Genomic DNA, 16,331 nt, shown 5'->3' on the forward strand with positions numbered 1-16,331 from the left:
GTGCAAGATGGAATTGTCCTTGGGCCCTCCCACCCACCCTTATGTTGTATAAACAGGACATGCACACTTTAACAAACCAATCATTTCAGCGCCAGGGTCTGCCACACAACTGTGGCTGAAATGATTGGTTCGTTTGGGCCCCCACAAAACAAGCTGGCAATTAATCTGTCCCTGCACAAACTGGCTCTACGGAGGCAAGATGTCATCCTCATCCTCCTCATCCACCGATTCCTCACCCTCTTCAGTGTGTACATCCTCATCCTCACAGAGTATTAATTCGTCCCCGCTGGAACCACAGGTCCCTCTGTACGTTCTGGAGGCTGGTCTCCCTGGAAGAGTTGATAATTCATTTTATGAACATCATCTTCTCCACATTTTGTGGAAGCAACCTCCTACGCCTTTCGCTGACAAGGTTCCCGGCTGCACTAAACACTCTTTCGGAGTACACACTGGAGGGGGGCAACTCAGGTAAAATAGAGCCAGTTTGTACAGGGACCTCCAAATTGCTTCTCATGCCTACTTGGATGCTGTCACCGATGTAATCCTTTAACAGACAGACGCACGCTTGTCGCTGCTGCTTTGAGGATGCAAGTGCGGCTACAGCCCACACAATTCACAAAGACAGAAAAAAAAAAAGAATATTTTTATTGTTTGTGGAGCACACTTTGAGGGTGTCACCACCCTTTAACAGACAGACGCACGCTTGTCGCTGCTGCTTTAAGGATGCAGGTGCGGCTACAGCCCACACAATTCACAAAGACCGAAAAAAAAAGAACAATATTTTTATTGTTTGTGTAGCACACTTTGAGGGTGTCACCACCCTTTAACAGACAGACGCACGCTTGTCGCTGCTGCTTTGAGGATGCAGGTGGAATCTAGATGGGATTTGGAACCGGGGACACACTACCTCCATCAATTGTCTAAATCCCACTGCACTAATGGCGGATACCGGATGCACGTCTAACACCAACATAGCAGTCAAGGCCTCAGTTATACGTTTTGCTTCAGGATGACTGTTGGTCCTCCATTTATGTTATATTGATATATACGTGCGGCTAAAGCGCACACAAACACAGAAAATATTTTTTTATTTTTGCTGGAGAGTAGTGCACTTTGTGGGTTACACCACCCTTTAAGAAATGAGCCAGCCGGCTCTTTACTTATGGGACACAGGCGCACGTTTGGCGCTGCACGTGCAGCCACAGTGCACACAAGTCACAAACACAGAAAATATATATTTTTTTGGTTTGGAGTGTACTTTGGGGGTTACAGCACCCTTTAACGGTCAAGCCAGCCGGCCCTTTACTTATGACACAGGCGCACGCTTGGCACTACTTTGTTGATGCACGTGCGGCTACTGCGCACACAATTCACAAACACAGAAAATAATTTTTTTTTTGGTTTGGACTGGAGTGTACTATGGGGGTTACAGCACCCTTTAACGGTCAAGCCAGCCGGCCCTTTACTTATGACACAGGCGCACGCTTGGCACTACTTTGTTGATGCACGTGCGGCTACTGCGCACACAATTCACAAACACAGAAAATAATTTTTTTTTTGGTTTGGACTGGAGTGTTCTTTGGGGGTTACAGCACCCTTTAACGGTCAAGCCAGCCGGCCCTTTACTTATGACACAGGCGCACGCTTGCCACTACTTTGTTGATGCACGTGCGACTACTGCGCACACAATTCACAAACACAGAAAATTATTTTTTTTTTGGTTTGGACTGGAGTGTACTTTGGGGGTTACAGCACCCTTTAACGGTCAAGCCAGCCGGCCCTTTACTTATGACACAGGCGCACGCTTGGCACTACTTTGTTGATGCACGTGCGGCTACTGCACACACAATTCACAAACACAAAAAAAATATTATTTTTTTAGCACTTGGAGGGAGCACCCCTGATGGACAGAGCACCCCCTGGACAACACTACAGCATGCCTTTAGGACTGGGACACTGCACAGGACTTTGGAGTGGACACAGCCCCTATGGACAACTGACTGCACAACACAGTCCAGCCAGCCCCTATGGACTTTGAAGTAGTGGACACAGCCCCTATTAACAACAGCAGCACAGCACAACACAGCCAGCCCCTATGGACTTTGAAGTAGTGGACAACAGCAGCACAGCGCAGCACAGCACAACACAACACTACTCTGCACTACACTACACTACACTACACAGCCCAGCCAGCCCTAACTCCCACCCTCCCTCTTCACTGTCCACAGCTGAGTGAGAAAATGGCGCCGACGCGGGTACTTATATAGGATCTAAAACCCGCGAGACTCGGAAGGCGGGAAGATGACGTTTTGCCTCGATTTCAGAATCCGAGTCAGGCGGGAAAAGTCGAGCCTGACTCGGATCGGACTCGGATCGGGGGGGCTCGGGGGGGTTCGGATTTCAGAAATCCGAACCCGCTCACCCCTATTTCATACCATATTTACACATACTAAGGTTTATTATGTTGACATCCAAATAACCTATCAGCATGTCTTTGGAGTGTTGGAGGAATGAGGGGGAAATCCATACAAACACTGCAAGAACACACAAACTCCTCACAGATGGGGTCTAGCCCATAATTCTAGTGCTGTGAAGCAGCCAAGCTAATCAATGTACTTCCATGCTGCCCATTTTGCCACAATATGACTCTTCATACCTGCTCTGTCATCCTCCCTCATTCCTCATGTGCTATAACTATGTGTGGACTGTGCCGTGACAGCAGTGTGAGTTGGACATTACCTGAGCAGGGACATGAGTGGAAAGTAGAGATGTTTGATCTTGACACATCAGATGTTTATATGAGTACCCGTGAAAATAACATACAGGGCCTGATTCTGAGTGGGATGCAGTGCAGCGATGTCGTGCTGCACATGAGTCCTGAGTTGTAGTACAGATTTGGATGCACGGTATCAGAAATGCAAAGTGCGTTCCTAGTTGGTGACTGGAAGGTAACAGGGGGATGGCTAAAAAGATGTATACAGATGTTGTGTCTTATGGGAGCGTCGCAGGTGAGTCAATGGAAGCGGCTGCGTATAAAGATACTGAACCTCTTACATAGGAAGCCATACTACAGTAGCAGCCCCACTGTTCCCTACACAAATCAGGGGGCCTAGCATAGATGCCACATGTGAGGCATGGTTCAGGCTTAATTACTGATATTACACAGTTACATTTTAATATTATTAAATATTAACACAAAGGAACGAAAAACAAAACTCCCGGTCAGACCGGTTTTGCAAATCGATGGAAACTACTAGACCGATTTTGACCGACCAAAATGATTCCGATGTACAGCATACACACTTCCCAATAATTGTTTAGTTCTAAATGCTTCCATCACTCCCAAATCATCAAGAATATTAATTAATTAGCAGACGTCAGCCGAGGTCCATACACAATGCACTTTCGGAACGATACCATAATGATGTGAACGACATAGCGTGTGCAGCACATGCTAAACCAGGAGCCGATCCAAAGAGTTTTGGACCGACCGTCAGGCGCTGGTGCAGAGTACATATTAAACAATTATCGGGCCAATGACCCAATATCTGTCATGTTGGCCCAAAAACTGTATAGTGTGTACCTAGTTTTAGTTATAGCTATTTCTTATTAAAAGACATCCAAACCATTTAGAAATTGATAGTGAATTTGGAATCATGAGGTTAGGAGTACCACAGGTTAACCACCCTTACAGTAAAGAACTTTTACTAAATGAGCCCATAATTTTTTATTGTGCGTTTGCTTTTTAATTTTAGGATGACACCAATGGACACAAAGCTGGCAACCTTGCAGACATACAATTATTGTAGTAAAACAAGCAGATTGGGTGGGCTGCATAATTGTTAACTTTTGAAACCTGCATCACCCCAATGGCATAATGGAAAAAGGGAAGTGGGCCGGATCCAAGAGGGTATCCTGCCGTCCTGGGAGTCATGACTGAACACCACAAACACAAAAGAAGGTCACTAGCTGATACTTGTGGATTAAAGCTCATTTTTGATTTAAGACCTGTGAGTGTGTAAAATATAAACACAGATTTGAATTAAAAAAAAAGGATTTTAAGCTGGTTACACACTAAACAATGTGTGTACCCAGCGATGTGAGTGATGACCCCCTCCCAACATATCGGGCGGCGGGTACACATTAGACCATTTGGTGCCCGACCTCCCAATATGCCGACCCCTGCCGTATCCTGCTGCATGGGATCGTCAGTCACATCGTCAGGTTGAGTTGCATGTAGGGCCGACCTGACGATGACGATAGAGTGGGATAATTGCGCACATAAATGGGTGGGGTGGGCTGCACTTATGGAGCAGGGTGTCTGACCTTCTGCAAGTAACCATAACAACAAGTAAACAGATAAATGCGCTCTGTAACCCCTTTGGGTTTGTATAGAATGAGAATATGAAGAAGGAAGGGATTAATGGTCTATGGGTTTTAATTCTAAATGTCACACAAAATGCATTAAAGCAAACATAATACTAAACTACTTATAGAGGACAGAGAAACATGGAGTATGACTCTCTGTATACTCTAAATGGCAATATACTGCAGGTTCAGTAGCAGCCTGTCTATAGATCCAATGTAAACATTGCATTGTCTAAACTCAGCAGACTGTTTTTGATGATAGATAACATTTATTTCTATTTTTGTTACTATATTTGTGCTTGGGAGCAAATTATGTCTTTTTTAGACTAAAAGCCTGTCCTTGCTGACCTGAGTGTGTATTTACCCAGCTGCTGGTTTTGTGCTTGTTAGCCCATAAATGGACATGTCCTACAGTATGTCATAATGCATTAACGCTTTGCTGGCCGTGTTGGGTGCATTACTTGTAAGGTGACCGCCTACTTCCATACAATTACTGTTTACAGTATATAAATATATATATATATATATATATATATATAATATATATATATACATATACACACACTATAAAAAGGCATTACAGGACACAGGACTTTGACAAACAATTATGTGACTGCAATCAAAATACAGACAAGAATGTTTAGTACTGTATGAGGGAAAGTATTCCAAATAACACAAAGTATTTTCTCACAGTGGTCTGCACCAAGGGCACATTATTTTTGTAAGAATAAAGTAAAGCTTAACACATAGGGCCCTATTCATGTAGAACATTAATACCCCTTTTACACCAGAGCTAAAACCCGGGTAGCTCCTTGGTGTAAAAGGGGACAGGGCTGGAGTCCTGGGTGGAGTGACCTGGCAATCTAACACAGGTAACTTTCAGGGTTTAACATGGGAATGACCCACGAAACCCTGCAGTGTAAACGGCGTGACCTGGGTCACGATGACCTGGAGTGCGCCGCAAGCCGGCCTATTAGCCGGCTTCAGTGGCGCTTGGAAATTACGTCATCTTCAAGAGTCCACTTCCACGCAGCAAGAGCCAGGTCACTGCAGACCCGGCTCCGGTGTGAACGGCGCCGTTTGGGAATATCCTGGGTCGGCGCCAGCTAAATTCCGGGTCTGATCCGGTTGGGAACCCTGTTCCAACCTCCGCGTCAGACCCGGAATTTAGGTGTAATGGCAGTATTATATTGATTCGATATATGGTAGTGCTATATAGCCATTCAGTAATACTTACCTGTCTTATGAAGACCTCGGATAAGCAGCCCCTTCCACGATCCCAGCAAGCTGTGTGGACAATAAATTATTGTGAGTCCGGTAAGTCTTGTGCAGACTGTGCATGTGTCAGCAGTGCCTTGCGCGCCACAATCCACTAACATCACTGGGAGGACACTGGACACAAGGAGTGGAGCAGCAGATGAAGGAACAGTGAACTTCACTGCACATCTCCCCCCAGCTATGTACATTTCAGCACATTCTACTATCTCCAGATGAAATGAAGAAGCAAAACTTTTTGTTCTTCTCTGAATCACTCCCTCTACACTATTGTATGGAGAAGCGATTTTTGCTCTAATCATGGCCACCACTGGCAAACTGGGACGAAAAGGTGAAAAGCACTGTTATCAGTGAAGCAGGGCTTTTCACTACTTTGTTAATAGAGTATTTACATATGCAGGGGTTTATTTTACAATCCACAGCATCCCAGTGTATTTAAGCCTAAAATTTAAAAACGGCAATGCTTTGAATAACAAAACACTAAGGGGTCAATTCAATTAGGTGAGAATTGCGAGGTGCAAGTTGCTGTTTTCTCTGCAAATTCGCACAGCAGTTTCATCTTCCAATCCAATTAGCAGCTCGCTCCGAACCAGTCAAAGTAAATTAGCATTTTTCCATTCGCGAGAGAAGGAAGGGAACATTTTTATTTTAAGGTTAAAATGTTGGGACACTGTGCTGAACCCCTTGGACACCGCCACCAATGACTAATTAGGCAAATGGAAGTTTACAATTAGTTTACTAGTCCAATAATTACATGTCATTTTCTGGGGTTAAAAAAAGGCCTAAAATTACCAGAAAATCAACTTTTTTTTTAGTTTAGACACCCCAAATGTACTTACAGTATTTTATCAATTGAAAAATAATAGTTTTTTATCATTTTTTTTTTATTTTTCAAAGTGCCCTCAAAGTAACCCAAAATTACCTTTTTTCCTAGTTTTTTTTTCACATTTTTTGGTTAATTTGTTTTAGATTAAACGAAAAGCGTTTGCTTTTCATCATTTTCTTGCATATAAAACCCCCACAAATCAGCCATTTGACTCCCCATTTTTTCATGCACTTCTCTCATATCGCATTTGGCAGTCAGTTCACAAACCTCCACTGCGAGTTCCGCGAATAGGCATTTTGAATTGGATTGGAGATTCTCAGGTGCGCGTATTTGTGCGAAGTCTGCGAGTTTCATGAAACAAACTTTCTACTCATAATTCGCACCTTATTGGATTGACCACTAAATATGGTGTTAGCTATCAGGTCAAAGGGTCTGATTCAGTGATAGACACAATGCCGATGTTTATTTACGCAGTTGAGCGATTATTGCTAATCTGAGCATGCACACTGTGCATCCATGAAGCTTCATCATTACTGTCGCTCGCAGTGAAGATTTATTAGTAAAGTGATTGACAGGGGCGTTTCTAGAGAGGAGGGGGCCCGTGTGCAGTATCCGACATGGGCCCCCTCCTCTCTGCCCGGCTGCCGGCAGCGCACTGAGCTGTGCGTGGCCAGCGCCGGAGTTATAGACTCTGGGCACTAAAGTGTGCACAAAGTCTATAGTGTATGCACAGGTCACCAGGAAAATGGCCGCGTTGGCCATTTTCCCTGTACTACGCATGTGCAAACGATGGGAAAATGGCCGCCGGGCTCATTTTACAGTCGTTTTAAAGCACCGGACCCCCACGCCGATGTGGGACTTCGGAGAGGTAAGTAATATTATGGATGCAGGGTGTGTGGTGCGGGGACCCCCTGGACCCAGGGGCCCGTGTTCCCCGCACACCCTGCACCCATTATAAATACGCCCCTGGTGATTGAGAGGCAGGGACCATTTATGGGCAGCAACGAGGGGTGGAGACTAAAACAAAGACTTGTCGCCACCATTTTTAAGGCGTGTCTCAGCCAGGGACTGTTATCTTGTACACAATAAAAATGGCTCCGCTGTCTCAGCTTCGGTAACCATTCTGAGTAATCATAGGATTATGCAGAACTCTGATAACTGACTGATCTGCGTCTTTTTAGTAGTCATTTGGATTTGCAAAGTCACCGCTGGTGGGCGTCTCAACACAGATCCTGGCAGCTGCAACATTTGCATATTTTCGCACAGTCGCTGTACACAAATTGGCAGCAGCAGTGACATTAGCAAACATCTCTGAATCAGAACCAAAACTCTGAAAAGCGTAGCTTTTCATGGGTGGAATATTTTATAATTTAGTAGTCCCCATAGAAATATATACAGGCTGCTTTTCCAATTGAAAATGTAAGGTAAAGTTCTTGTGTGAAGTTATAATTTCGCTTGTTAGGAAATTTAAAACATTAGAATGTACATTGGGTAGTAAATATTAGATAATTCAATGCATTAATATATTGTCTTTATAATAATAATAATAATAATAATAATAATAATAATAATAATAATAATATATTATGATTCATATATCTTTAGATCAGTATAAAGAAATGAAGCAACGTTTTGAGCATCTTAGCTCAGTTATGGGGCAGTTTGAAAATAATCAGTCAAGACTTCTGGAAAAATTTTCCACCCAATCGTAAGTTGGAAAATAAAACTGAAAATTGTATAGCGGCAGCATCAAGGAAGAATCTCACTTCAGTGCACCTGAGTCTGAAACATGCACCAGTTAATCTGGAACATGATATGTTCAATAATGTTTTTTATTTTTTTTATTTTAATGTTACATTGATTGTAGTGGTGAATGTGTTGGAGCTTAGAATTAAGCTCCTACACAGTAATTGCATCAAAGAAGCACTACATTTTAGTATTCAAATTTGCAATGTCAAATAAGCTGTATAATACATATATATGTTTATTTGGCAGAATGCCCATGTTTAATTGTTTTGTATTTTCCCTTCTTCATCTTAAGGTATTTAATGTCCCTCTTCGTATATCATTTACTTTAGTTTAACTCAATTATTATCTTTTCTTTAAAGGACACAGTGTATGAATGTTATTAGCATGATGAGTGAACTATGTAAAAAGGAAAAAGACAACCTTCAAAAAATTCCAGCACTCACGAAGAAAAATGATACTTTAACAAATGAAACTGAAGATATATCTCTAGATCCACAAAAAGATATTTTAAAAACAAACCAAATATACGACATGGAACACTCTGTTCGGTTTCAGACCACAGCTAGCCCTATCTTAAGGTCAGGTAAGAAATGTATTTTAACAAATATATTTGAAACTCATACTGTATAATTATCACTTATTGTCTAGGTCAGTTAGATGCTCAATCAATGGTTCTCCAGACCAGCCATGATTTCAAATAGTCACTGGTATTTTGTAGGCCAGCAATGCAACAGAGTACTAAACTAAAGCTGGGAACACACTAGTCGATATGTCATCCAATCCTGCGTATCGGGTCAACATATCATCTAGTGTGTACCCACTATGTGTGCTCCTGTGGGTCGTTCATCAGGGTCATTCTACAGGCCTGTATGTACGGCCAATGGAGCGACCCAACTGCCGACCCTGGCAAAGTCAATCGCTCCGGTGAAATATATATATCGGGCGGTCGTTCACAGGATCGTGCAGTGTACTGACCGCCTGATATATCGTTCATTGGCACCACTGAGTGTCGCATTGGTGTGTACCCAGCCTTATGTTTATATAAGGGCCATAACAAGGGCGGTGTAACATGTGTCACCACATAATGGACAGTGCAGTGCTGCCCTGGCGGCACCTGTTTCCATCTTGCGGGGTGCTGGAAGCATGCACCTTACTGCTCCCGGACCCTCTTTGCAGCACAAGTGATGTGTGGTGGGGCCATGGAGCCTGTGTAGGGTGCCGAGTTCCCTGGTACAGTACTGGTTGATGTGATATGAAAACATGTCTTATAACCTGCACAAATATATGTTGATAAGTTACACTACACTGAACAAACTCTAAATGTTTATCAGTTAAGCCACTGGGTTCCTGCAATGCTTTTTATTATTGAATTAACTAACAAGAATTCTGGAGTACAAAGGAAAACAAAATGTCACATACATAGGAGTACATATTATAGATGTGATTTATCAACATTGTTCAAATCTTACAGCGATGAATAAGACAATCAGTACAACTTGCATATGACAGATAATGCTAATGTCTGAGTGGCTGCTATGGTGACAATGAAGATTTGCATAATTGAACCATTAGTAAATAAAGTGTTTTACAGTATCACATCCATCTTTCATTCCAAGAAGACAAATAAACAAGTGCATATATATATATTTTGTGAATTTTTCCGATAACCCACAGATAACTTGTAGATTATACATAAAGCTACTAGAAGTATACTTCTGTCCCATCATTCACCTAAAGTGACTGAAAAATCTAACTGGTAATTGGTGTTACTAAATACAATTGTTAATGGAATGGGATTGAAATGACGGCAGCTGTTTAGCCGCCGGTTCAAATACCGACAGCAGCTGCCCTACAGGATGAAAATTCTGACAGAGGCAGGTAAGTATCCTAACCTTTCCTGCCTCCCCCTAACCCTCCTTTAGAGGTCCCTAACCTCCCCCCAGGAGTGCTTAACCCTAACTCTCCTTACTGTTCCCTAAACCTAACCCTCCAGGGGGGTGCCTAACCCTTACATCTCCTTGGGGGTGCCTAACCCTCTCCCCTAGTGTTGCCTATCCCTAACCATTACCCCCCCAAAACCTAATGCTAACCCCGCTAAGTATCCTAAACCTAACCCTCCCCATCGCGGTTAACAGAACGGGTGCCCCGGACTTACCTCGTTCGGGCACGCGTCGTCCTGGATTCCAGCATCAGGATTATGATAGACACTGGTATTTTGACGCCTATCATGAATCCCTAGATGGCATTCTGCCCTCGGTCACATAACTACATCCCTGGTTAATATTGTACATGTGACTGATTGTCAAATGTGATCACAAAAAAGTCAAAAGTCCAGTCATATATAATGATAGGTTTCCAACTTTGGGGAGTGAGAGTGTCTGACATAGTGGCTCATTGACAGCCAGCCGCTGAGTATGTACCTGCAGGACTCGTAGAAACAGGAACAGTCTCTATATTGGATCTCCAGTGGTAGTCACAAAAGCACTTTATCAGGATTAATTGGTACAAGTGAGAGCTGGAAGAGCTATATTGCCAAAATGGTAGGGGTACTAGGGAGGGGAGTTGCATGGCTGCACTGCTTAGAAGTCAATTTATTGTTTATCATAGCTTTTCTCCAATATATAACAAATCATATTGCATTGTTTAGCTCCAATTCAACTGAGACTGTATACTAAGCACAACAGAACTGGGCATGTAAAAAGCAGCAGCTGTTGCATCATGACACTTTGTATAAAAAAAAAGACTCAGGGCCTGATTCAGAGTTGGGAATAGAGTAGGGGTGTGCACCGGCCACTTTTCGTGTTTTGTGTTTTGGTTTTGGATCTGGATCTTTCTTCGTGTTTTGGATCTGGATTGGTTTTGCCAAAACCACCCTTCAGTGTTTTGGGTTCTGGGTTTTGTGTTTTGGATCTGTATTTTTTTTTAAAAAAGCATAAAAACAGCTTAAATTACAGAATTTGTGGGTTTTTCTGCTCCTATGCAATTATTAACCTCAATAACCTTCATTTCCACTCATTTCCAGTCTATTGTGAACACCTCACAATATTGTTTTTATGGCCAAAAGATTGCACCGAGGTAGCTGGATGACTATGCTAAGCAACACGAGTGGGCGGCACAAACACGTGGCCCATCTAGGAGTGACACTGCAGTGGCAGACAGGATGGCAGTTTGAAAAACTAGGCCCCAAACAGTACATACTGCAAAGAAAAAAAAGAGGTGCAAGATGGAATTGTCCTTGGGCCCTCCCACCCACCCTTATGTTGTATAAATAGGACATGCACACTTTAACAAACCAATCATTTCAGCATTTCAGCGCCAGGGTCTGCCACATGACTGTGGCTGAAATGATTAGTTCGTTTGGGCCCCCACAAAACAAGCTGGCAATTAATGTGTCCCTGCACAAACTGGCTCTACGGAGGCAAGATGTCGTCCTCATCCTCCTCATCCACCGATTCCTTGGATAAAACAGGAAAAATGGATTTAGGTGTCCCTGGACTGCTTACGGTCTTAGCCAAAGCTTCTGAACTTGACAGTAACTTTTTATGAACGCGCTGCAGGTGCCGTATAAGGGAGGATGTTCCTAGGTGGTTAAAGTCCCTACCCCTACTTATTTCACCTTTACATATGGTACATATGGCAAGACAGTTGTTGTCTGGATTTGGATAGAAATATTGCCAGACCAAAGAGGTGGAATGTTTGGTCTTCTGCCCAGGCATGACCGTGATGGGCTTTTTCATCCCACGGACAACAGCTGTCTCCCCCGGAGCCTGATTTAAACAAACCACATCACCATCAGAATCCTCCTCGCCAACTTCCTCCTCAGTGCCAGCTACACCAGTATCCTCATCCTGTTGTACTTCAACAGTGACATCTTCAATTTGCATATCAGCAAGTGGACTGTGGGTGCTCCTTTCAGCACTTGCAGGGGGCGTGCAAATGGTGGAAAGAGCCACCTCTTCCCATCCAGTGTTGGGAAGGTCAGGCATCGCAACCGCCACCACACGGACTCTCCTTGGGGATTTGTGATATCTTTTTAGAACGCACAGTTCTTTGCTGTGCTTTTGCCAGCTTAACTCTTTTGATCGTAAATGGCATATTGGCAAGTTTACGTTTCTCTTCAGATGATTTAAATGTTTTTTTCAAGGTAATTTTCCTGAACGTTGTCATTTGGGATTGTATGTGGCCTCTACTATGGCATTGGGCATCAGCCTTGGCAGACGACGTTGATGGCATGTTATCGTCTATGTCATGACTAGTGGCAGCAGCTTCAGCACTAGGAGGAAGTGGTTCTTGATCTTTCCCTATTTTATTTTTATTGGAGAAAGTTTGGTCCTCCATTTATGTTATATTGATATATACGTGCGGCTAAGGCGCACACAAACACAGAAAATAATTTTTTATATTTGTTGGAGACTAGTGCACTTTGTGGGTTACACCACCCTTTAAGAAATGAGCCAGCCGGCCCTTTACTTATGGGACACAGGCGCACGCTTGGCGCTGCTCCTTTGTTGATGCACGTGCAGCCACAGTGCACACAATTCACAAACACAGAACATTTTTTTTTATTTTGTTTGGACTGCCCTTTGGGGGTTACAGCACCCTTTAGCGGTCAATCCAGCTGGCCTTTTACCTATGGGACACAGGCACACGCTTGGCACTACTTTGTTGATGCACGTGCGGCTACTGCGCACACAATTCACAAACACAAAAAAATATATATTTTTATTTTGTTTGGAGTGCCCTTTGGGGGTTAAAGCACCCTTTAACGGACAAGCCAGCCGGCCTTTTACTTATGGGACACAGGCGCACGCTTGGCGCTGCTCCTTCGTTGATGCACGTGCAGCCACAGTGCACACAATTCACAAACACAGAAAAATATATTTTTTTATTTTGTTTGGAGTGCCCTTTGGGGGTTACAGCACCCTTTAACGGACAAGCCAGCCGGCCTTTTACTTATGGGACACAGGCGCACGCTTGGCACTGCTCCTTCGTTGATGCACGTGCAGCCACAGTGCACACAATTCACAAACACAGAAAAATATATTTTTTTATTTTGTTTGGAGTGCCCTTTGGTGGTTACAGCACCCTTTAATGGACAAGCCAGCCGGCCTTTTACTTATGGGACACAGGCGCACGCTTGGCGCTGCTCCTTCGTTGATGCACGTGCAGCCACAGTGCACACAATTCACAAACACAGAAAAATATATTTTTTTATTTTGTTTGGAGTGCCCTTTGGGGGTTACAGCACCCTATAACAGACAAGCCAGCCGGCCTTTTACTTATGGGACACAGGCGCATGCTTGGCGCTGCTCCTTCGTTGATGCACGTGCAGCCACAGTGCACACAATTCACAAACACAGAAAAATATATTTTTTTATTTTGTTTGGAGTGCCCTTTGGGGGTTACAGCACCCTTTAGCGGTCAATCCAGCCGGCCCTTTATTTATGGGACACAGGCGCACGCTTGGCACTACTTTGTTGATGCACATGCGGCTACTGCGCACACAATTCACAAACACAGAAAATATTTTTTTATTTTGTTTGGAGTGTACTTTGGGGGTTACAGCACCCTTTAACGGACAAGCCAGCTGGCCCTTTACTTATGACACAGGCGCACGCTTGGCACTACTTTGTTGATGCACGTGCGGCTACTGCGCGCACAATTCACAAACACAAAAAAATATATTTTTTTATTTTGTTTGGAGTGCCCTTTGGGGGTTACAGCACCCTTTAACGGACAAGCCAGTCGGCCTTTTACTTATGGGACACAGGCGCACACTTGGCGCTGCTCCTTTGTTGATGCACGTGCAGCCACAGTGCACACAATTCACAAACACAGAAAAATATTTTTTTTTAGCACTTGGGGGGAGCACCCCTGATGGACAGAGCACCCCCTGGACAACACTACAGCACCCCTTTAGGACTGGGACCAGGGCCAGATTAACAATGGGGCGGATGGAGCTACAGCTCCAGGCCTCCACATAAAAATAGGCCCATTGTCATGAGAACATGATGTTGAGCGGCCATCTGCTATCCACACGGTCAGCCATAAATCATAAGTAGTAAAATTGAATTTCTATTTACATCACAAAATTAACCTTTTTTTTTTTACATATTTAGGGAAACATTGGGTATAGGGGTGTACATGCCCACATGGCACTGGCCACACCTATACAGCACTGGTCACACCTCCTCTGCTTCTCATAATAGGCCCTTGGTCCTTTTCAGCTCCAGGCCCATGTGGCCCTCAATCCGGCCCTGACTGGGACACTGCACAGGACTTTGGAGTGGACACAGCCCCTATGGACAACTGACTGCACAACACAGTCCAGCCAGGCCCTATGGACTTTGAAGTAGTGGACACAGCCCCTATGGACAACAGCAGCACAGCATAGCACAACACTACACTGCACTGCACTACACTACACTACAACACTACACTACACAGACCAGCCAGCCCTAACTCCTACCCTCCCTCTTCACTGTCCACAGCCGAGTGAGAAAATGGCGCCGACGTGGGTACCTTATATAGGATCCAAAACCCGCGAGACCCGGAAGGCGGGATGATGACGTTTTGCCTCGATTTCAGATCCGAGTCAGGCAGGAAAAGTCGAGCCTGACTCGGATCTGCCTCGGATCGGGGGGGCTCGGGGGGGTTCGGATTTCAGAAATCCGAACCCGCTCACCCCTAGAATAGAGTGAGATATCTCTCTCAACTGATCATCTTGGTGAAACCATGCTGCACTGCAGGTGGGGGCAGATTTATAATGTGCAGAGAGATTTAGATTTGGGAGGGAGGTGTCCAAACTGAGATCTAAATTGTAGAGTAATAATAAAGCTGTGCAGTATTTGTGGGATACATGTAAAAGCAGCCAGTATTTACCCTACATGCGAAAAACAAAGTATCTATTTACACCCCTTGCATTGCAACATGGTTTGTCCAGGTACACAGTAAAGTGCTATCTCTCTCTCTATACCCAACTCTGAATCAGGCCCTCAGTCCACACAGATATACAAGTTTAGCATATTAATCATTGCAGTCTTGTGAAGTGATTTGTCATTTTCGATTGCAACTAAGATGCATTTTTGTCAAAAAAGACACAAAAAAGGTGCAAGCCAAATCGCACAAGCCTTGACGCGAGAAGGGCTGTGTTTCGCGACTGAAGCAATAGTGTATGACAACACATCTATGTTGGGCAAACTCCCCACTGAAAACTAGAGAAACCCTTACACAGTAACATGTAAAATATTTCAGCCAGTAATTAATACACCTTGCACCAACTAAGAGATCTGTAAACTACACACTGTTACGGGTTGGGAAACACTGCTTTAGAATATGCAAATATAAATAAACACAGAGAATATCTTTTGCACTAGTATCACAGATAAATATTACTGAGAACAGTAACTCTAAAGCTGGGCATCCACTATACAATTATCTGTCAGATATCTGTCCAATCTGGCTGGTTGGAATGTAAACCTGGGAATGTATGGGAGCAGATGACAATCGTCCATTTGCTCACAAATACTGGAAAACAGACAAAAAATGGTTGTTCAGACAAATTGGTTAAAACACACAAATGTAACCAATTTGAACAATTTTTTTTGTCCTTTTTTCAGTGTTTAATACCATATGATCAACTGTCATTTGCTCCCATACATTACCATGTTTTCATTCGTACCAGCCAGATTGGACAGATATCTGACAGAAAATTGTATAGTGGATGCCCAGCTTAACTGTGATATTTGCAACATGTAAAAACTATTATTATACTTTCATTTATATACTTTTAGATGACAAACAAAGCAGCCAGATTGTCAAACAGGAACTACAAGCATTGGGGCATGAAGCCAAGAACACTACGAACACTGAGAATGATCAGAAGAAGGTTACAACACAGGACAAAGTAGATAGACCTGCAGAGGAGAAAGAACTTAAATCACAAAAGGAAAAGTCTGAAGAAAGTGAAAAAGATGATAAGATGGCTGGTAATATATCAGTTACTGGAAAAAATAAAACTGAAGATATTTCTCCAAATTCAGATCCTGAAGACATTTCTAAAGCAAATCAGAAATCTGGCACTGAGCGCTTAATTACAGCTGTGGCCAAAAGT

General features: G+C 43.5%; 1 protein-coding gene across 1 annotated transcript in view; it reads left to right on the plus strand.

Annotated features, from left to right (window-relative positions):
* The window catches only part of LOC148540372 (uncharacterized), a 69,886-nt gene that overhangs the window by 44,435 nt on the left and 9,120 nt on the right, over nt 1–16,331 (plus strand). The window contains 3 exon segments of the mRNA XM_088445762.1: nt 8,075–8,177; nt 8,578–8,801; nt 16,012–16,206. Coding sequence (XP_088301888.1) covers nt 8,075–8,177; nt 8,578–8,801; nt 16,012–16,206 — 522 coding nt within the window.

This window comes from Taudactylus pleione, unplaced genomic scaffold (assembly GCF_031769625.1).
Source record: "Taudactylus pleione unplaced genomic scaffold, aTauple2 ptg000019l, whole genome shotgun sequence".
Lineage (NCBI taxonomy): Eukaryota > Metazoa > Chordata > Amphibia > Anura > Myobatrachidae > Taudactylus > Taudactylus pleione.